We start from the raw sequence: 22,109 nt of genomic DNA on the forward strand, positions 1-22,109 counted from the left end.
TTGTTTTTGCAAATTCTCTGCTTCTAGTGCCTGAGCTTTTGCTCTCGGATCCCAGCCAATTCAACATGCCCATTGAGATGTGGGGTTTAACACTGTCAGATGCATTCCCTACCACTATCTATAACGTTTTAATCGTTCCCGAGATGACTTTGGCTAGAACTCCATGTTCCATCTTTTTACAGTAATGCAACTTTTTTCAACATTTTGCTAGTGGGTTTTGGTTTCAAACTTAGTTGTGATTTTTAGCATCACTTTTTTTAAAACATTCTTTAAAGATTTCACTAAATCCACTTATTAACTGATCGAGAATCTTATCTTCCCCCTTTGGAACAACAGCTTGCAATATGAAGGCCAGCTCTTCCAGTGCTGCTGTCAGCTGAGCAGATTCAAAAACACACAAAGCAGCAGAAAAATCTGGGTCAGCTTGGAGTGTCAAAACTGATGGCATAGTCGATGGAGTAGGTTTTCTTGTCATTGCAACCCTTCCCGTTTTTTTTGGCTTCTCAGCATGCTTCTTGTATACTTTTAACCAAAGAGCATGGATGGTATCATTACGAGTGGGTGGCGCTGCTGAACGCGGAGCCAGTGCGCCCTGCGAAGGATCGTTTCGCATGACGTGATGCAGAACGTCCACGAGGTTCTTCAGGGTTTCCTCTTCTTTTTCTGCCTCTGTCCTAGACAGGGTTGCTTGAGGTGCTGCAAAAGGTAATTACATAGCTTTTACCTTGTGCATTCGTGCAAATGTCAGATGTATATTTGCTTTGCTCACCCTTCACTCAACATCGCAAATAAACTTTAGTACAAACGCACTTTTGCAAGAATAATTATAATCTTTATATTTAAAGAAAATCCATTAGTGCTGCCATACTAGATGGTAACCCTACTTTCTTGAAGGATGAATAATGCAGTGAATTCTCCAGTTCACACCGTCTCTGCAGTGAAATGGAGTTTTTTCCATGCTGCTCCCGAGAGCTGCAGCTTTTTATGTCCCAATGAGCACAGGAAGCCCTCCTTAAGAACTTTTGGGTTGAAGTAAGTCCTTTTGGGTTGAAGTAAGTCCTACTGCTCAGCATGCAGCTGAACTGCGTGGTTTTCCAGGGGATCATTGCTGTGAAAGGGAAAAGTTCTTACCACGGGCTGTAGCACCGACTGTGTCCTCAGCTGGAACCTCAACAGAAGAGTATGGATGCAACATCATCTGTCAAATATAAAACTAAATTTAATCACATCAGAATTTCCAGCTCATTCAAGCGATAGTATTAATTGCTGTATTATCCCACTGAATTTTTAGGCTCAAATTAAGACAAACTACTGTAAAAAAGTGGGATGGAGGGAGACATCTTTAATCATCATGCTGTGCCTAGAAAGGCCTGGAAACTCAAAGTTAAGGTTACCATTTTTAGTAACGAAGTAATCAAACCAGGACAAGGGGATTTTTGTGAATACATTCTTTACCATGATCACAACTCATAAATTTGCTTCTCCTCTACATGCACTACGTGGGGGATAATACAGGCTTTTTCAAGTTTAAGAATGTCTACATCCAACTTGAAAATGAACACTTAACTGAACATTTTAATTTGCACTTTGCTTTCCTACTTTTTTTTTTTGGACAAAATTACAGCAGGCGGATTCTAAATGGCTATCTGGTCTGCATACCGAGATGCAAGAAATACAGTTTTCCACACATGCAAAACTTTGAATATGAATTAATGTATAGTCGAGCCTTAAAAGCCTCTTATGAAGCTAATTGGCTCTACAGGTATACCGTATATTCTTTTATCATTAGACTAAGTATTTTTGTAGAGTACAGCATAACTAAGAAAACACAACTTTGGAGGAGTACCTCCAACTGCAAGAATGCACACTGCATTATTAAAAATTACTTGCATCTCAGAAGCAGCAAAGTTTCTCTCCCCAGAGCTATTCTAAAACCCTGGACAGAGCAGATCACCACTAACAACTATAATAAAATGTCACAAAATTCTCAGCATATCACACAATTTTGAAAACCATGGAAATCCCATTATTAAGTTTGAAAAATCATGAAATCAGAAAACAACGTATGACTATTGTTCATACATCATCACTAAAATCCTAGCACTGGAATAGTGTGCCATATCAAAACTGAGTGACATTTTTCATAACTTGTCACTCGGTGAAAAAGATGCTCTTCTCTAATAATAAATTAGCAACTTTAGGAAAGGTCCCACCTTGCAAATTTTAAAACTAAATTCATCCAAGTCTTTCCACACTGAGAACCTATGAGGATTCCCCTTTGTCTCCCTTGACAGCGCTCCCATAAAAATCAACAGGAAAGCTCCCCGATAGTTTTGAGAGCAGAAGAATTTGGCACGTAGACTCAGCAGCATGAGAACAGTCAGTAACTAATGAGAAAAGTCTTTGGCTTTAAGACAAGGGAAAAAGAAATGAGAGACATTACACTGATGAAAAGTACCCCTGAATGTCACTAATTGTGTCTATCCAGGTGGGATGAGAAAGATTCTTCTCTTCAAAGAATCCCTGCCACTCTGTGAGCACAAATACACAAAACGACATTCATGTTTCAAATCCCCCTCATTAAAATTACCTTTACGTGTTTCGGATTCCTGAAATTATGCTGCGATGCTAAAAGAAAAAAAGAAATTAGAGACATAATCAGTCACTCAACACAAACACAAGCAATGTGATGTCGGTTTGATACACAGGCTTGAATCTGCTGTTCTCTGTAGTTTGTAATCTTCTGCTTTGCACAGAAGTTGCCATGTCACAAGCAGCTCTGGTAAAGGAAAGCTGCACAGCTCGCCGGTGAAAGCACAGAAAAGGCCGGGTTCTTTTTTTATTTATTTTTTTATGAATGGGGTACTTTTTTTTTTCCCAACAAGTCCTCTGGAAATTGTACAGATTTTTTCCGAAACACGCATTCTCCCATGAAACTCGAATTTGCTTCAGAGGATCAGGGCCTCTAAAAACAAAGAGAAAACGAAATGGTTTTCCCACATAGCCTCTTACCGAAGACACCACACCAGAGTTCCCTATCTAGTGAAGCACCTACAACACAATCCTGCAGAGCCTTGTTATTGACCTTCTAGGTAACGTGACGGATTTCCTCTCCCAGCGCCACGCTGCCCTCGTAATTCCCCAGGTACATAATTCAAAGCGTTCAAGCACTCGCAGAAACGCAGAGCTTTATCTGGGGGGACTGACTCCAGCCTCGCATAACCCGCTCACCCGAACGACTTCAGAGCGAGCAGGAATAAAGCTGGCAGCAACGTGCCTACGTGAGGCTACGCGAGCACAGAAAACCTTGCTGGTCCCTCCCGAGCCACGCAAAAGAGCGGCTTTGGAAAAACGCATGAAAGCTAATATAAAAACGAGATCTGATCGGCTACTGCCGGATGAAGGAGCGGTGCGAGTTGCCAGCTGGGCTACCGGACGCGTGGCACCGTCTCATCCTCGCGGCTCCTGTCCTGCCCTCAGCTTCCAGCCGTGGGGCTGCGCACCCACTTCTCGTCTGACCGCAGCACCCCGGGCAGAGCCCGGATGGAAACCCTCGCCGTCAGCAGCAGCAGCGGGCAGCGTGCTGTCACGGAGCGAGTGCCCGGGGTTTGGGACGTAACCAAACCCAGCGAAACAGAGGGCACGCTTTGAGATGAGAGTAACTCAGAGAAACGGGTAGGAATCGAGATGAGGAAAATGAAATTTACAGACGTGAGTAGCGGGAGAAGCCGGGCCGGGCTCGCATCACCTCGCGCGGTGGCAGAGCGGCCCGAGGCTCCCCACCAGGCTGCCACCGCCGCACAAGAGCTGTTTTGGCCTGCCACTTCCCTAAATTCGCGCACGTCGGGATCCTTTATGGCCCCCGTGATGTAACGGAGGGCCAACCCTCACCCCGCACCAGGCAGGACACGAATCCGTGTAAGCACACGGATTCACCGTCGCTCCCAGGCACTCCTCCACCCACCATGCACGGCTTCGGCGGGGCAAGGACGGCTCTGCTCAGCCTCGCCCTGCCTTTACCGAGGGCACTCGGGGCCTGGGGGTGCAGGTCAGGCTCCCAGCGGGCTCCCCCCCCCCGCTCCCGGCCCCACTCACCGCGGGGCAGCAGCACCAGCAGCAGGCCCAGCACCGGCAGCAGGCCGGCCATGGCGCCGGTAACGGCCGGGACCCGCTCGGGGCCTTGCGCACCCCCGGGGCCGGCACCCGGCCCCACCTAGGCCGCGGAGAAAAAAAAAAAAACCCTTAGAGCCGGAACGGCCCCAAACCTGCACCTGGCTGAGGACGGACGGATGGCACCGGTAGGTGGGCCCACGGGGATTCGCTCCTCCGGGACCGTAAGCAGGGGAAACGGAGGAGACGGTGCTGGGCATCATCAGCTGCTGCTTTTGGGGTGCTGGGTCCCGTTAGCGTTTCCTTTAGGACACAAGGAGGTGAGCAAGAGGTGGCTGCAGCCTGTATCTGATTGAGAAGGGTTTAGTGCCCTTAGCCCTCACCCGCAGCCGCTTGGCAAGAAGAGGCTGAAAGAGTCCGGAACCAAGAAAGCCTGGGACGGCTTCTTCCTACCCCTAGCAAGACCGCCCTAAGAGATTTCCCTGATGACAGGGGCAAGGTATTGAATGGGTAAATAAGATACTGCACCTGAAACAGGGGGAACGAGCTCCGCATCATTTAAACGCCCAACAGAAACGCTCACGGGGTACCCTGGGACATTTTTCTTCACAGACCAGACCCGACGTGAGCACCTTTCCGAGAGGGACCACATCAGTAGGCCCTAATAAAAAGGTCTCCCCTTTTCCTGCGACCTTTGCAAAGCAGCCCCATCGGCCTGTTCAACTTGACCAGTGCTTCTCAGCGGTTGTGGCACGACACAACGGGCGGCAAAGGACTGCTACAGCAACGCGAGCGACTTACGGGCACGAAAGGGGAAAAGACGCCGTCATGAAAACAAGTTGCTATGCGCAACAGACATTAAAATGTCAATGTCGTGATGGGAGAGAAGGCAGCTACGAGGTGTTAAAATTCAGCTTTCTACTTGGACAGTCTCAGAAGGTTTGGTCCGGGGGAATTGGCACACCACGAGAACAGCCATGCTCCAGGTAGCGATGACTGCAGAGGGATCCCTCGGCAGAGAATGCCAGGCTTGCGTTGCCTAAGGAAAAATGGACCATGAGCATTCATATTTAAAGACCAGGCGGAATAAAATCAGGGAGACATTAGCAGGAACTGACAGGGAAAAAAAAAAGCAGTCTGTGGATGCTGGAAAAAGATATAATCTGGACTGAAACCTGGCTGTGCAGGCGCGGTGACTGAGCGCTCCGCTTCTCCCACTGTGGAGCTATTTCTGGGCTTGGAAAGAAATCCTCTAGAGGGAGTTGGAAAATTGTTTAAAGGATTTTCCTCTCCCTTTCAGTCTGATAGTATCAAAAGACCAAGGGACCACGAGCCATTCCACAAAGAAAAATAGTAATTAAAGAGCTTCACTTCATTAAACGAGGAATATTTAGAGCACAGTAGAGGCAAAAGACACAGCACCAAACACACAGAGGCGGGTGCTGTTGCAGCAAACTGCGGGCCAGCGGGGAATCTGCCCCTGCGAGGAACTTCAAAGGCAGACATCTTCACCTGTCAAGAGGTTCTTGGAAATAAAAACCCAGGCAAGCCAGAAGAGCGCTGGGGATGAAAGACGTGCAGCGCCACTGCCAGGGCGGCGCGGGGTCGGGTCGCCAGCTCAGGACCGTCAGCCGCGCCGCCACAGGGCTGCGTGCATCAGCACTTCCACGGGCCCGGCTCAGCCACCAGATATACAAGTACAGTAAATATTTAATTAGATCGCAGTATGGCCAGCATAACGCCACGGCTGGTTTATGGAAGCGTTCTGAATAATTTTAAACTGGAAAGGGAATTAAGGCCCCTTAAAAATTGCGGCCCTTGTAAATCACCAGGGAAACGTAGTCACGCTCGTTCCCCCCAAAAAGTTATGAACAATTTCACTATACCCAAAAGTTACTATCCACAGTTTGACTGGATACTTTTAACCTATTACAAAATTCATAGCTGATTTCAATAGCACTCTGTGGCTATTTAACTTTATGTGAGCAGTCCCATGAAAAATCGATGGAAATGCACGTATGTTAAAACAGGACTTCTGTTCCGGGCAAATGCTAGGTATTTAGATTTAAAGAAAAAAGGAATCAGGATGAAAAGTTGATACTGCAGAACTAAGCAAATGAAAACACTCACTCTGCACGTTGCTTTAACTTTGTTTTTGGATTACAGTACACTTAAAACTCTCTTTGAATGGCCTGTCAAGCATGCTTCTTCCCTGAAATCTGTAGCCCCCTTCTCCCCCAACCGAAAAAGTAAGTAAGTCTCTTTACACCCACTTTTTCCCTACAGTATCTCATACCAACTCCTCAGTTTTCATTCTTGAGGAAGGAAAGCAATATAATGATGCGCCTTACAAAACACATCCCACCTTCCTAATACAGTATAATTAGCAAAAGTGAAGGTACGGCTACGCACAGATATTATACTGAAACAACTGTTTGGAAATAAATATCGTTAATTGATAAAGCTTGCCAGTATCAGTGTAATTACATTTGTATAAATATTGACAGTTCATAAAGTCAGTTAACTGCTGAGGTACAAAAATACACTCTTGGGGCTTTAACCAAACCAAAGTTAAAAGTGGAGGAGCGGAGTAAAGGTCCATACAGTGACAAAAAAAGAGGAGAAACAGCCAGTACTACCTGGTAGACAGGGCCTACAGAAAGACAAGACAAGCACAATAATTGCCTGAAAACACAGCACTCACAGCCACAAGCAGCTTACCAGAACGACAACTACCTGTGTCAAAGCATCACCAGGCTGTTTGGCTACAGCACGACCTGAAACAGCTTGACCATAAGGTACCTGCAGACCGCGGGCACCCCGCTCTCAACAGCGGCTGAAGGTTTCTTAATGCAAACGCCGAGACCTGCATCGAGTTTCAGGTTCAGATGTACCCTCAGAACTGCTGGGTGAAGCATCTCACACGTGGTACCTTCAAGAATGAGATCTTAAATATCTAGAAGGCTTTGGACAATAAATATCTGGAAGGTTTAGGACAAAAACAGCCTACAGAACAGGTATCAGACATGCACAGCTAAAGGAAAAGTCAGGCTGCTCAGAGAAAACATTCCAAATTCATTTATTTCAGGAAAGATTTTTTTTTTAAAATTAAGGCTGTGAATGTTCCCCATACACTTTTTCTTTTGTTTTCAGGGTATAACCAGTTACAGTTCGTTAAAAGGAGCAGTATTCTCCTGCTTGCTGAGATCTCGCATTGGACGCCGAGGTTTACTTTCCTCTGGGGTACACGTAGGGAAAAATCAGAGAGATGGTAGCAAAATTTGATCTGCAAAAGGAAATTGCTTTACCACAGGTGTCTTAAAATTATCTGGTTTCTATTTATGTTCATTAACTCAAATACCTAGGGAGAAGTAATGTTGGCTGAGACTTAAATCCCTGCCCTCTCAAGCAAGAATTTCCAGAGCTGACAGCCCCCCCCCCCCCGTCTCCCAACAGAATAAATGAACAAATAAATAAAAGTCATATTTCTGTAAACCTGGGCAATTTTCATCTTGTTTTTAAGCCATGGGGGAAAGGATTTGTAAGAGGTGATGTCACGAAGCTCTTCCTCCCATTCTGTTTTATGTCACAAACAGAACAGCTGCTTTCTGAGAAATATCCATACAGATAAATAGATCACAAAGGAATGAGACAACTGGCAGAAAAATAAACGCAGACCAACAACAACAACAGAAAAAAATATTTTAGAAGGAATTGAAAAAATCCAAAGTTTATTCCTTACCTGGTTTCCCACCCACAGGCCACTGTTTGCTCCCTCCCCCCTATCCCCCCCCATCTCTGAGGTCTGAGTCTTAGCCAACTAAAAGCAATTAAATAGAGAATTAGCTTTGGACCCCAGTGTATATTAGAACATCTGAAGGGAAATTAGGCAAATAACCCCTTTTTATTCAGAAGCCCAGCTCCATTTCCCTATTAGGAGAGTACAGCTTCCAGTCCCACCAGTTTTCCCAGAACCTCCACCTCATTAAACCTGCCTGGCAGGATGCTGAGTGACACCACCTCTCCCCAATGAAACCCACGTTAAAAATCACTCGATCAGCAGCACATAGCACTGGCAGAAGGTTCCCGAGAGCACTGCACAGCCTGCTGAGGACTGATCGGTGCTTCCTGAGGTACTGCATGCGCCTGATCTAGACCTGTCCCCCCGTCTGGGACCAGAGGCCACCGGTCACACCCGCAGGACTCTTGATGTTCTCGGATTGCTCCATCGCTCTGTTCCTTCTCTCTGTTCCTTCTCTCTGCTCATACACGAGGGCTATGGCTAGTGCTCCTGTCATTCTCAGGTCTTTTGCATCTAGTATGTGCCAGAGATCACTATCAGAGGAATGGTAAACTTTGTACAAGGTGATACTGCTGCTAAATAACACTACCTCTGCATTTTCTAGCAGTAGCATTACAAAACAGTCACGCTCGTTATTTCTGCTGAAGAACGCTTTTGCAAATCATGGAGCACTGGGGTAAAGAGAAACTCCAGTGCGAAAGTCCTAGGAACATAATTATATAGAAGTTATAATTTAAAGAGCCCAAACCACCTTTCTTTCCTCCAGATTCCACAGTATATGAATTCTTCCTGGCCCAAGCTGGTGTACACTAAAAATTCTACCCTATTCTTAATGCCTTCAACTTCTGAAAATCACATATAACTAGCCAAACTTATGCTGTGCTCTATGCACATAGTCCCCGGGCAAAATACAAGGTCAAGTCTGTTTTGGGGTGTGTATTTACTAAATTCATGGAAGATCAACAAAACTGGTTTCTAGAAATCCAGACGCAGAATTCCACAGCAGTCCTTTTGTTGCCGTTTGAGGTTTGGAATGGGACAGCCTGGTTAATTCAAATCCTTCTGTGCCTCCTTTATTGCCTTCCCCCTCTTTGGTGGGGTTCATACATTCCTGGAGAATACAACATTATGATTTTAAAGTGGATTTGTGATAGAAGCAGCCCTTCACAGAAATATGTGTATATCTGTATGTATTTTCACACAGTACCTCCCTTGGCTTAAGTTTATTTCCTACTTCCAGCTCAAAGTCCCACCCATGTTTCCTTTGCATTCAGAGATGCTGAGAAAGACGTTGAGAAAGACGTTGAAAAAGACGTGGCTATTTACAGAAGGAAGGCAGAAAGATGGAACAAGCTGCAGATTAAGTCAAGGGGGAGATATTTTGCTGCTGTTTCTGAAACCCAGAAGTTGGTGAGTCACTGTCTTCATTTTAGAGAACAAAAAGCCACTTCTAACACACACCCTACACAGTATACCAGAATCCCTCTTTTCACCTCACAGAACAAAGTTGATTAAGTTAGATCACAAAAACCAGGACTTCCCTTGCACTAACTTCTGATACTAGACCATACATTCGGTAACCTGCATGCAGAGATGTGTCTTTTGAAACACAACCACATATCTCAGTGGGTTTGCTTTTTAAGTTCAGAAACGTTCTACCGAATACAAAACACTCGGGCCATTTGACTTCTCCTCTGTATAATCATTTATCCGGAACTGGCGTGGGAGCTAGGTGCAGGCACAGCGGAACAAGCAGAGCTCATCTGCACGCCCAGCAGCTCGATTTGCACGGTCACTGCCGATGAGGACACGCACTTGGAATGCAGCTCCACATACCTGCACACGCCAATTCAGGCTTTTTGTGTTTTGGGAACAGATCCTGTCCGGGTAACACCCGCCCTTCTTACGAACACGCTCTCACACCAGCTTTCCGATGCCTGTTTTAAGCTATCCCACAACTGCAAACATAACTTTTTTTTTTTGTATCAGATTTCACACAAATCCAATCGCAAGTTTTGGTCGCCTGATTGACCTTAGAGAAAATGGACGGTGGCCACAGCATTTGCATGCACAGATACCGTATTTGAAAATACAACTCTACTCGTTTTGATCATACTGCTGTAATTTCTACATCTTTCAGCTACTAGAACTTAAAATGTTAATAAACCAGAAACATCCATTTCCTATGGATTTCCACTCATAAGGCTATCAGAGATAGGAAAGCAAATATTTAAAGAACAGTGACAGAAACTGAACATTTTTAAGGTGACTGTAAAAACAGCGCAAGTGGATGTAAGAAAATAAACAAGGTTATATCACTTTCGGTTTTCAGGAAAAGAAGCTATTCATGAGGTATGGAGGGAAGAAAGAAAAATGTATTTTATTCCTCCCCTCACGGGGTTTTTATGTATATACACACAACATATTGCAAGCTCTGGGAATTTTCAAAAAGAATAACGCAGCACATAAGCAGTAATAACATTCAAAGCCTCTGAATATTTCCCTAGCTCATCTCCAACCGCACATTCCAGCGCAAAGATCTGCGTTCTGAGCCTCATTCAGAAGACACACAGCATGCTGAGGCACTTTGTACAGCTATTATCTGAAAAGTCTGACCCCGCAACAAATGGCACTATAAAAGAAAGCTAAATTATCCAAACTTTCTTTCAGCATTGTATGCTCACCACTGTGCTGTGCATATCTGACTAAGCAGCCAATTTGCTGCTAGGTAAGCAAAGAATTTCTGATCCTGTTTGTACAACGCTGAACTCTAGCACACAAGAGGGTGAACTGTGAATACTCAGTGAAACTCACTTGATTAAATCACTTACTGGTTTTTGTAAGGGCATTTCTGTTAAGGGGAAGTGCTTCCATTCACCCAACTGTTAATTTAGCTTAAGCAGAAATGGGAATACACGACCTATGTGGAAAAAAAAACAAAACAAATATATAGTGCCTAGCCAGCTTGCTTCTTTTTGGAGGAAAGTCATCTTCTGCTTAGCAGATGACAAATCTTTGTGGAATATTCAATATTTAATATCCACCACTTAGTCCTAGGCTTTGCTTTTGTCATATTTAAAAGGAAAGGAAAATAGCATGTCATTTTCCGAGGCCCAGAATAGTAGTATTGCACTCAACGTGGATAGCGATTAATAATAAGAAACCCTCTTTCTCTGTCCAGAACTTTTTCTATCCCCTCTGGCATTGTTTTCAGTCTGAGAATCCTCGGGAGATTTTGCATGGCCCAGCGTTGGCATAGGCTGCTCCTCATCCATCACAGCACCCTGGGATCCTGTGGACAGATTTCAGCCACTTGGCCTGAAGAGTCACTCTTCAAAGCATCGCCTGAAATACTTACGCTTCTTTATGTTGTCTCTAAAGTTCAAGATTCAGCAATGAAATGGGATACCTCACATCGTAAGCGACACCCAGTATGAAACAGTTAAGAAAAGTGAGTAAAAAATCTAATTATTCTTGTTAGAAAGGAACAAGTCAAGAGAACAACAACTAAAGATTATCTTTGTAATGGATCTCATCAAGTACACAGGTACTTCACTTGTTCACGCTCACAAAAGCAAAGGTTGAAAAGGGATAAAATTCCTCCCTTTACATACCGAGGGGATAAACGTCAGACGTAATGCCATTTGATGTAACAGATATTGTTACTGCAAGGGTAAATCCAAAGCACCACGAAAAAAATTAGATGCCTGATACCCACCAGGGACTTCCGAACAGCCTCAGCATCTTTTCCAGTTGCGTTTCCAGTTTGAAGTCATACAGCTTCCTCATGCTGATCACACGTCCCTCTAGTAATAGTTTTGCATTAACATATTGACCGTCCGGACCTGGATCCTTGTTGAGGAAAAACCTGCAGCTACTTACTATTACTGCCACTTCAACCACGAACGTTGTGCAGAAACTCCGCAGGAAAAAGAAAATGTAATGGTTAGAGTGAAATTACAAGGTGAGCGTGAGTCAACAGCGGTTATTTATTCAGTATGACAGCAGCGCTGCACTTTATGGTGATCAAAGACGAATATAACCCAGGTCTCACTCGGAGTACAGCACCCAGCTTTGGAATGCTGAGCCCTACGAAGGTCTGCCTAACAGAGCCTACAGAAAGCTGGAAACAAGTACGAGGAAGACTGGAGAAACGGAGGTAGTTGCCCTAACAAAAAGGCCATGAAGCTTGTAAGTACTTTAAACGAAACGCCAACAACAACAAAAGGAAATACCTTCTTTCCTTTCATGGCCCGCATGAAAAATAATGGGCTTACGCTGCAGCAAGGAAGATTCAGGTCAGACATCATGACTAGCAAGGATGGCAAGGTAATGGAGCAAATTATTGGGGAGCAGCCATTTCAATACCACGTACCTCCAAAGCAGCCCACATAAACATCTGTTAGGAAGAACATTAAGTGTGGCTGTCCCTGCCCTGAATGGAATTACGAACTAGATCACCTTCCATACTTGTGAGTCAATTATTATGTCTGATTATTTCATATTCCATCATTATTTATTTGTTTTACTATCATGTCTATAAAGTCTAGCCACTGACTCATGTCAAGTCCTGGGACAGAATAAACATGCAAGAGAAATTCCGTAACGGGCACAAAAATGTGACATGAGAGTCAACAGCAGAACAGGCAGGTAGGGAGACCCAAAGAGAAATCAAGACAGCACTGATGGTCCCAACGACACATCAACAAATAACTGAGGACCTTTGCAATTCGTTATAGTAGAGGAAGGTTATGGGTTGTTTAGGCGATACTCCTTGTATGAAAGTAACGATCTAAAAGCAACAGGCAGACAACGGAGGCTGGCACACTGTGTCAAGCAGTCTGGGATCTGATGCAAGGAAAAATACTTCCTTTTTGAAGCAATAGAGCAGAGCACAAGAAAGGGATGCAATATCAAACCACCACCCTGCGCAACACCCTCCGCAACACCACTCGGTGAGGATGCAACACACGATGAAATCTGTCAAGGTAGAGAAAACAATATTGGAAGGAGTGATTAAATAGCTGGTGAAATATTGCAGAAGTTTTACATGTGCAGATGGCCAAGGACCTCATCTCTAAAATCTCACACAGGAAGAAATATGGAAGTTGAGACAACGCTATTGAGGATTAGAGAGAATCTTATTTCAAAGACGATGCCTGATTTGAATTTGCATGATAAGCAAATAAGGCTGTTTCATCTGCTGTGCCTGAGACAGTGATGAAGGAGGACTGGCAGAGGAAGATGAGAATCTCCACTTTAATTACGTGATGCATAAGCTGATGCTTCATTTACACAGACAATTTCAGAAAAACAACATGAGATTTTAACTTCTGACAGAAAACAGAACTAGGTAACACCAGAACTGCTGGTACGACCACTAGTTTCATGCTCATGCAAAAAACAGGAATCAAGATGACTTACTCCGGTCTTTAATCGCCTATAAAAACCCAAAGAGGGACAAATATGACATGGTAAAGAAACATCTAGGAAGGTGAGGAAAAAAAACACCACTGGTGGCCACCAGTCACATATACCACAGGAAAACAGAGGTCTAAGAATGTGATTGCTTGTGGGAGAAGCAAGATGAGTAAAGAAACCTCTGCTTCGAGGTAGTGGAGAATCTTGGTCAAGGAATAAACATGTTTGTGTTGCCTTTGTACCCCACCGTACGTTGTAGACTGACAAGTGCAGATGCAGGAAAGCAGCCATCATAACATTTTAGGCTCTGAGATAAAGTTAAAAAATTAACTTGTAATGTAACATCACTTCGGTTGAGCTGTGAATCACAACCTCAAATGATTCATCAGAAATATCATCTGCAAATGGCTATTACAAGATCGTCTGTCTCAAGACAGAACGGATGACCGAGCCGCTTTCCAAATTTAGCAGTGTTACATGTTAAACCCCAGCATTCAGCGGGTTTGCCCACAAGAAACAAACACGCTTCTTTTGTTTTCCAGCGGACCTCCAATTTCACGAAAGGCTAAGGCACCACATAAACCTCAAGTAGCAAAACGTGGTGTGTGCCAGTAAACTTGAAAATGCATTAGTCCTTCTGGAGGGCTGGGGACAAGACAATCATATCAGCATTTATATATTCCTACACAATTAAAGCAAAATCTTTTGTTCGGATCACAGAACTCAGCTGTGTCAATTGAATTGCTCTGATTGAACTAATTGAATTTCAATTGCTCAAGTCTGGTTTTGAACAGTCTTGTATGACATTCAAAAGACTGAAAGCTTCATTTATAAATGGAAGTGTGTGTGGGGAGGGACAACAAATGATTTGGCTGTTACCCAGAAAGTAACAAATGTGTAATATATTTCACTGGGAAAGCATACTAAGCCTTATCTCCCTGTGGAGGCCTCCACTCACCGCAGCGGTGGATGGAGCACCCCGTTAGCGTCCTCTTCCCACAAGGAAGGAGGTAGGGACCCGCACCCCATCCTCGACTGAAGTAAAACTGAGCACCACTTATCCAAGTCCCACTTCACCCCTGTAGCTCCCATTGTTTCAGCAGACATGAGACACAGCTGAATTACAGCCTTAGAGGACACAAAGTGCACAGAGTACTTGTAAAACTCCTGCTTTTGCTGCCCAGAAGCTTCATGCCCACCTAGGAGGGAAAACACCACAATGTGACCACCACAGGATTAGGATTCTCAAATATTTCCAGAAAAAAATAATCTATTTAAGTTTTAATTAAACGCTAGGCTAGATCTCATTGCTGATGTCTACCAGCAGCTTCTGTACAAACTTGCTGATTGTTCTTTATCCTCACTGCAGAAGCGGAGCTGTAAGCGGCTTACGAGCCAAAACCAAAGTGCTCGTGAAGTCAATGGCAGCAATTCCATCCACAAGATGAGCCAGGCCACCACATCCACGCTGTATTCAGCCTCCTCTTCTGCACCAATTCATTCCACTTACTCCAGTAGATCACTTCCACCTTAAAGGCACTGATGGTGTAGATACACAAGAATCTTCCTTCATAGGTTTCTAAAGGGGCCCTTCTACTTCATCTTTAGAATTACCTTGGTTTTGATAACTTCCCGGCTACAGAATTCGCTTCCTCCCCTTTTACTCTGTCTCTGAACAAAGAAAACACCCACATATTCTAGCACAAGTCTTCAATTTGTTAAATTAACTTTTCATTTTCTTCATGCAGGTCTTATAAAAATAGATGCAGCTACTTTTCAACTGGGCATAGACCTGGCAGGAGACACAGCATACAAAGACCAGCCTGCGTGTCCAAGCACCACCAAGTACTTTTGGCTGTATAGGAACTTTACAGTCAATTCAGATCTGCAAGTTCTGATGTATCTAGGTTTACCACATGATGAGCACGTCACTTACTTCATCTCAATTTACCCATCTACAAGAAAGGTTCAAGTCTTCCTCCTAGTTTGTACATTTCATGGGTATTATTTGCAGTTATCGGTCCATTGGTCAGATTTCTCTCTCCCTCAGTGATGTTTTGAGCCATTAGAAGAATTGCAAAATCCTCTTTCAGAGAGCTTTTTATACATCTGTATGGTAAAACATATAGACGCATAAAACAAGTTTCATATCCTGTCGCCACCTGTGATTGACCTGGGAGTTTAACAGTTGAATTATTTATTTAATTGGGTAAAAAAGTGGGCATGCAACATTATATATCTTGACTTTTGGTTTTTTTTCCCTAATGTAAAAGAAGCAGAACAACTTACTATTAAAGTCAGTAGTATGTTCTACCTTTTGGCCAGCGCTGAGGTGGTCAGGCAGTTGGACTTGAGTATCTTTGTAGGCCCCTTCCAAAGGAATTACTCTAGTCTACTTGTTATCTGCCTTTGGAGAAGACCTAATCGGGGAGGAAAACAAAATCAGCTCTGGGACGAGCCGATCTCCTTTTACACCATCAGAAATTGTACTTACTTCATAGGCTTTGAAAGGGGATTTTAATTAAAAAAAGTCTGTTTTAGCCTTGCTTTCCATACTGGAAAAAGACTCAAAGAATGCATGGGAAAGTCTAAACTACCATTTTCAGGCTTGGTGTTTTCACTGTCAGATATAAAAACCAACCACAACCTTCAGACAAAATGAGAATCTGAATTTTTAATGGCATTTTCACAACTGCCACGAGACTCTCCATAAACCGATAGCAACCTATGACAAAGAACATATGCAATACAGCTTCCATAAAAAGGTCACTTTATTAGGGCCGAACCCCAGTGCATACATACGCGTGCTGGATGTATAAGCTACAGAACTACACCACTTACCGTCCGTCACTCTGCTGGCAGACAGGAGGTGCTTAGGTACAAGGGTCTCCTCTTGCTGTACAGAGCTCAGCCCTGCACCGTTACTGTAGGACTCCCCTTGTGCCTGGATTTAAGTCCGTAGAACTGGTACCATCAGTCAACAAGGACAACAGCGAGGAATCTTTCCAGAACATTTTCATGAATTAAGTAACAATCGTGCGATAATTTTGTGTACAGGAACTTGTGATTCCCTCTTCACCTCTTTCTTGAATCAAGCTACAAATGCCTTTGCTCAAGAATGCCAAACAAGCTGAAGGAGACAAGTTTTTAAGAAACAGGAGGTGGAAATGACAAAAATGGAATGATAGGCAAATTAAAGGCAGGAAAAAAAAACATCTAGAAATTCTTTGACAAGGATAATGAAGACTGAATGAAATCATGAAGTTTGCCTGTTTTATAGCTGATGCTCAGAACAGCTACGTGCTCTAAGAACAGCTTAGGAAGCTAAGTGTTCTCTTAAACAGGACAATGATTATTTATACTGCACAGGTGAAATTTTAAGATCTGCTAACGCAACATTGGGGCCAGGCAGCTAAACAGAGACTGCCCTGACTACAAAAATCAGCATTCCAGAATTCTAGACCCACCTTTGATGCTAGACTGATCCATGACCTTTAGCAATCCACTTCAACATTTTAAAATGGAAATCGCACTTAAAGAAATTCTCTGAGTGCTGGAGAAGTGAGTTTTGACAACTTGTGTTAGCGAGAGAAAATGTTCCGTGGTTAATATAACAGAATTCCCTCACTCTTCAGTAATGTCTTTCTCCTCACTTGATCTAGAAATTTAAATAAAAAGGAAGCCTGAGTCTGGCAGAACATTCCTTCCCGTTCTTCCCTCCAAATTTTTCAAGAGCTCTTCATCCCAAATGATATTTTGGATTAAGTCTGAAATATTTCATTCAGCCAAATTGGAAGCAAATATTGAACTACAGGTCAGACCTTTCAAATATTAAATAATAACTAAAAGAAAGTACTATCACAGAGAAAAGTTGAAAAGCCCTATCTAATACAACATCAAAACAGATGAATTAATTACTGAAATAAAACCTTATGTATTGAAAACATTGGAATTAAAAGTGTTTAAGTGTTTTGTTTTTTCTTGCCTGAATTTGCCAGGTACTACCCATTATCAGATTCATTCAACCCCTCTGAATCTCTGCCCTTTCACTATTCTTTACAGAAAAGGAAAGAAAATCTCACTACCTCCAGTTCCAGCAGACTTCCCCAGCCTAAGCACTTTAGGAAATCCTGTGAAGGTTTTATGCCAATTTGAAACCCAGCAGAAATAGCTCCATCCGCGTGCGGCGATCTGAAGTTGGCAAGTGGAACAAGGCATTATGCCGCTGCTCCCATCTTTATCATTTACACTACGACCAATAGAGCACTGGGCATGACAGGTTTTGTTTTTTTTAGTACTGGCAGAAGTTACTACGGCAGCTGCACTGGTAATTACGCTAGTCACTGCGTCCCATGAATCACATTCCTCTTGAAGTCCCCTGCCCAAGAACTGTCCTCACTTTCATCTTCGCTACTTAAACTGTCAGACTTGAAAGCTCTCACATCCACTGCAGCAAATTTCATACAATACGCTCTTTCTACAGTAGGTGCTTCTTATTTTGAGTGCAAGAAAAAAAACAGACTCTGCTCTTCTGAGGTACTTCTGCTAAATCAAAACCTAATCATTCAGCAAAGTATAAAAACTGCAAGTACATTTCCTTTTTTCCTCCCCATGAATAGAGTAGAACTGGTCAAATGCTCCTGAAGTTATCTATGGTAAGTCCTAGCGGATCAAGACTCCTTTAGCTTCAACTGCATTCACTCTTGGTGTGCAGGCCTTATGAACACCTGACATGACGTTCTTGTTGCTCTAAATAACTCGAACTGCTTTTTTAAAAAAGCTGAACAAAAACTTTCCTCTTATCCCAACACACACGGATACAGGCTTTGACAAGAATCTCTGAATTTTGTATTTTCAGAGTTCTCGAAATGTCTCTTGTCATCTTCAGGAACTGCTAAATCACTCCTGCAAGCTCTCTTCAATGAGCTTTATTTTATACTGTTTCATTTTGACATCATCATTCACCTAGTTTTCCACTAGTTTCAAAATATATTAACACATTTTTAGCTTTGAATTTTGATAATCACATTCTCGAACTTTTTGTACCAAAAAGTGACACTTTTCTTTCCTACCTCTGATTTTGTGTTTTATTCTACCATATCACAGCCGAGTTCACCAACTTTTGCAAAGGAGTTTTATTGGGATGGTGCGAGAATCTCTCGAGTTCTTTTCTTGCTTCTCTGCTGATCAACACACAGATTTACGACAGCTTAAAAATATAAATGATTTTATTTTTAACCCCCCACATCACAACTAAGAAGTTATTGCACTTTGACTCTCCACAAATGACCCAGGGAAGCTGCACGGCCTACTCATTTGACTACAAAGCTATGCTACGTCTTCAATCCATATTATACATGTCTTTCCCTCCCAAATTATCCTGAAAGTCTAATATTTTTAGCTTATAAATGCCTAACTCATGAGATTTTACAAGACTTTTGAAGTTGGTTATGGACAGGACAGCTTGGAAAAGGAAGACCAACAGCAATTGGAATGGCTGAATATTTATGTACAAACCAAGTAATAAGTATACAAAAACTGGAACCATTGCTCTTCACAAACTGAACAACATTTGTTAAACTCTGTACAGGAACCTTTCTTGCAGTAATACGAAGTATCAAAGACATAAAGCTCATATTTGTAATGATGTCAGCCTACCTGCAGAATAAAATGCTTAATGCTTCAGAAAAGAAATGCAGAGAAATACACCAGTTTACACGAGGAATAAATAGCTTGATCACCTGTCGAACACTGAAGGATAAACTTAAGAGTATTCATTAAGTGTTCTTTCCACAAAAAGAGAAAACATGCGATGTACCTGCTGCTAAATGCACCTGTGAAGCTCATCTAAACCCTCTCCTACTAGCACAAGCCCAACAACTGGCTTTGACAATAAAGAAAAAACATATTTGGCAGCCAGAAACTGGAGAAAAAATGGTTGCAGAAAGACCTACAGAAAACTGTTCTAAAAAATGGTGTACAAGTTATGGAAGGTTTATGGGTACATACTGATCTGCCTATGGCTGTAAATCAGCAAAAGTGTGTGAAACTTGATTTCTTTCGTCGTCCTGCTAAATATTATGAATTTCTAGGCTCCACTGGTATGCCTGATATTGTGCAAACAAAACGAGAGGGAACAGTCTACGTTAAGCTTGGGGAGGTTGGGGAACAAAGCCAGTTTTGAGATGCAACAAGTACTCATCTCTTCTCAATCTGGTAGCTTAAAACAACTACTTCCCATTAAATACTTGGCTTTAAATTACCTTTCTTCAGTTCTTATCTCTTACTTGAAACATTGCTAGAAAACAGAATATTGTGACAAAAAAAAAATGTAACATTTGCAAACAATTAGCGCAGAAATCAATGGGAATCACTCATATGCCAGAGGAGTTATACAACAGTCCCAGCAGTCAGCACTGGAAGATATATTGTTTTGAACTTGCCTAACTCAAAAGAGTGATTACATTAAAAAGAAAAAAAGAAGAGAGCAAATAATATTAGACAAAAACACTTCTGGTTTAGACTTGAGCACTCTGCTTGCACATTGCTAACCACTGTTAGGAGAAATTTAAACAACCAAGAGACAAAAGGCACAACACCAGCATCCAAGCCTCTTACAACAGCAGCGAGCTTTGGTGCTTTTTTAGCCAACAACTTGATGTCTTCATTTATTTTCCTACCTATAGCACTCCCATATTGATTTAAAGAGTCTCAAAGCATAAATTTATGTTGACAGAACACACGTATCGTTTCCCTATGCTCGCTTTTGTCCCTTTACCCCAGAACTCCGGATACCGGTGATCAATATTGCTCTCAATTCCCCTTAATGACCCATTTTCCAGCTACACTGGACGGGTTGGGGGTGGAGAAATAAGGGCAGAAAGAGGGAGAATTTAAGAACAGAATTTTCTCTTTCATGTTGCTGTATCTACATACAAAAACAGGACTGAAGATGTTACACAAAGCATGAAGGAATGTATTGTGTAGATGCAACAGGAACAAACAAGATACCAGCAGATATACAAAGGAGTATTATAAGAGGCAAAAGAACAATCAGCAGCTCATTTTAGCAAATGCTCAACTATCCAACGATATTACAGACATGGGAAATCCTTCTGGGTTCTGTGTAATGCATACACGTAATGTACAGTAACCCTTCGTATAAAACTTTTGTTAATATAGGATGGATATAACAGTATTTCATGCTTTAAAAAAAAAAAGGGGGAGGGGGAAACCATCCATAGCAAACAGAAAATCTGGATGAAATCACCTAACTGGACAAATCTAGTTACGCTACCGAGTTTTTAATGCTAGATCAGAAAATACCTAGAAGATAATCATACAGAAGTTCACGAAGACTTAACTCAGGCTCGGCAACAACTGAACAGCTTCTCCTAGAGTAAACATCTTTAGCATTTTAGATTTTGGCCCAGGATTCTGACACGTGATCAGCTTTTACGGGTAAACCTGTATTTAGAATTTGCTGGTCATATAATTAACAACACATTACTTTGAGCCACAAAGAAGTTGGAAAGACATTTGACTTTGTCTGTGGTTCACGTATTATCAAATATTAACTGTAAGGATTACAGTGATTCATCAAAATACTAACTTTTTTGTACCCGAACTTTAAAAGCCAGAAGATACAGGTAAGAACAGGGAATATTTTCATCTTCCAACAGGAGACTGACCAGGGATCCTCAAGACTAGTTTCCCACCATCGTAAGCAGAGCTCAGATCACTTTTGCTGCTCAGCTCTGACAAGGACTCTGACAAGACAGGATTTCACACATTTTGTCAGTAGGCAGTATTTCTAATCAACAGCATCTAGAACAGATAGAGTTGATTGCTTTATTCATAGAAACAGACAATAAGAATTCCCCAAGTAAGACTTAGCATTGCTTCATCAAGATGTAACACATTCTTCCTCTATTACAGAGAGAACAAAACTGAATCCTTATGGCACAATCATAACAATTTTGAAGCAGATTTACTTTTTCTCATATCCCAAAAGCAAAAACCCAAAATTGACGGGGCATTAAAGCTGTTTGTTTTTAAGAAAATAAAATCTATACTCTGCAAAGATGTTAGTTACAACGCATGTACCACTGCGAGAGAACACTTCGATATCTGACCTTTGGAATACTTCCCATGCATTTTTAGTTCTTCCAGCAGTTTTCAAGACTTCTAAAACCTATGCAATACAAGCAAGGTATGCATGCATGGGGCAGAGGGGAAAAAACAACAGCTTTAAACATTTCTCTTTGGTTTTGAACTTTGAATAAGTCTCCCCTGATACATTGGAGGGGGGCAGTTTATAACGAAAACATTTTTACTTGCGAGGAAGTAAAAGGAAAAAAAAGAGAAGCATTTCTCGACTCTCAGAAACTCATTTTTCCCCCCCATGATAAAGATTTAGTTAATACTTATAGGCACCGTTTCCATGATGAAAGTTCTTTTCCAAAGATCTTCACCTGTGCCTTTAAACCAAGCTCCAGATCAGACCTTCCTTTGTGGAGCCTCAGCCCAGGGGCCACCTTTGTTCCCACCTGTAAAGAATTTAAAACAGAGCTAAAATACAATTCACTCTGATGCAGAGCTCCTAAAGCTTTGTAAAGTTTACATCCTAAAACCACCGCAGTACCTTTTAGTACGTTGAAGACAGCACCACGGAACAATAAATAAAATGACGACTTTTCCATGCCACAGACAAAGCAGAAATCCAATGGCTCTAACAGCTAAACCATAAAGAGGCTCTAAACCGCCACACAAAAAT

At 42.4% G+C, this 22,109-nt stretch overlaps 1 protein-coding gene across 17 annotated transcripts in view; it reads right to left on the minus strand.

The window, feature by feature from the left end:
* The window catches only part of LOC106043658 (uncharacterized), a 23,442-nt gene continuing 1,333 nt past the window's right edge, over window positions 1-22,109 (minus strand). For 2 of the 17 annotated variants that reach the window (XM_067003510.1, XM_067003504.1), the window contains exons 3-7: window positions 7,607-21,882; window positions 4,096-7,396; window positions 2,591-2,628; window positions 1,132-1,198; window positions 1-696 (exon numbers count right to left, since the gene is read on the minus strand). In XM_067003510.1, the coding sequence (XP_066859611.1) occupies window positions 230-696; window positions 1,132-1,198; window positions 2,591-2,628; window positions 4,096-4,147 (624 nt within the window). In that variant the 5' untranslated portion in view covers window positions 4,148-7,396; window positions 7,607-21,882 and the 3' untranslated portion in view covers window positions 1-229. Of the gene's footprint in view, window positions 697-1,131; window positions 1,199-2,590; window positions 2,629-4,095; window positions 7,571-7,606; window positions 21,883-22,109 lie in introns of those variants that run through there. The other 15 variants (XM_067003514.1, XM_067003513.1, XM_067003512.1 and 12 more) reach the window with 15 other exon arrangements.

Source organism: Anser cygnoides, chromosome 11 (assembly GCF_040182565.1).
Source record: "Anser cygnoides isolate HZ-2024a breed goose chromosome 11, Taihu_goose_T2T_genome, whole genome shotgun sequence".
Lineage (NCBI taxonomy): Eukaryota > Metazoa > Chordata > Aves > Anseriformes > Anatidae > Anser > Anser cygnoides.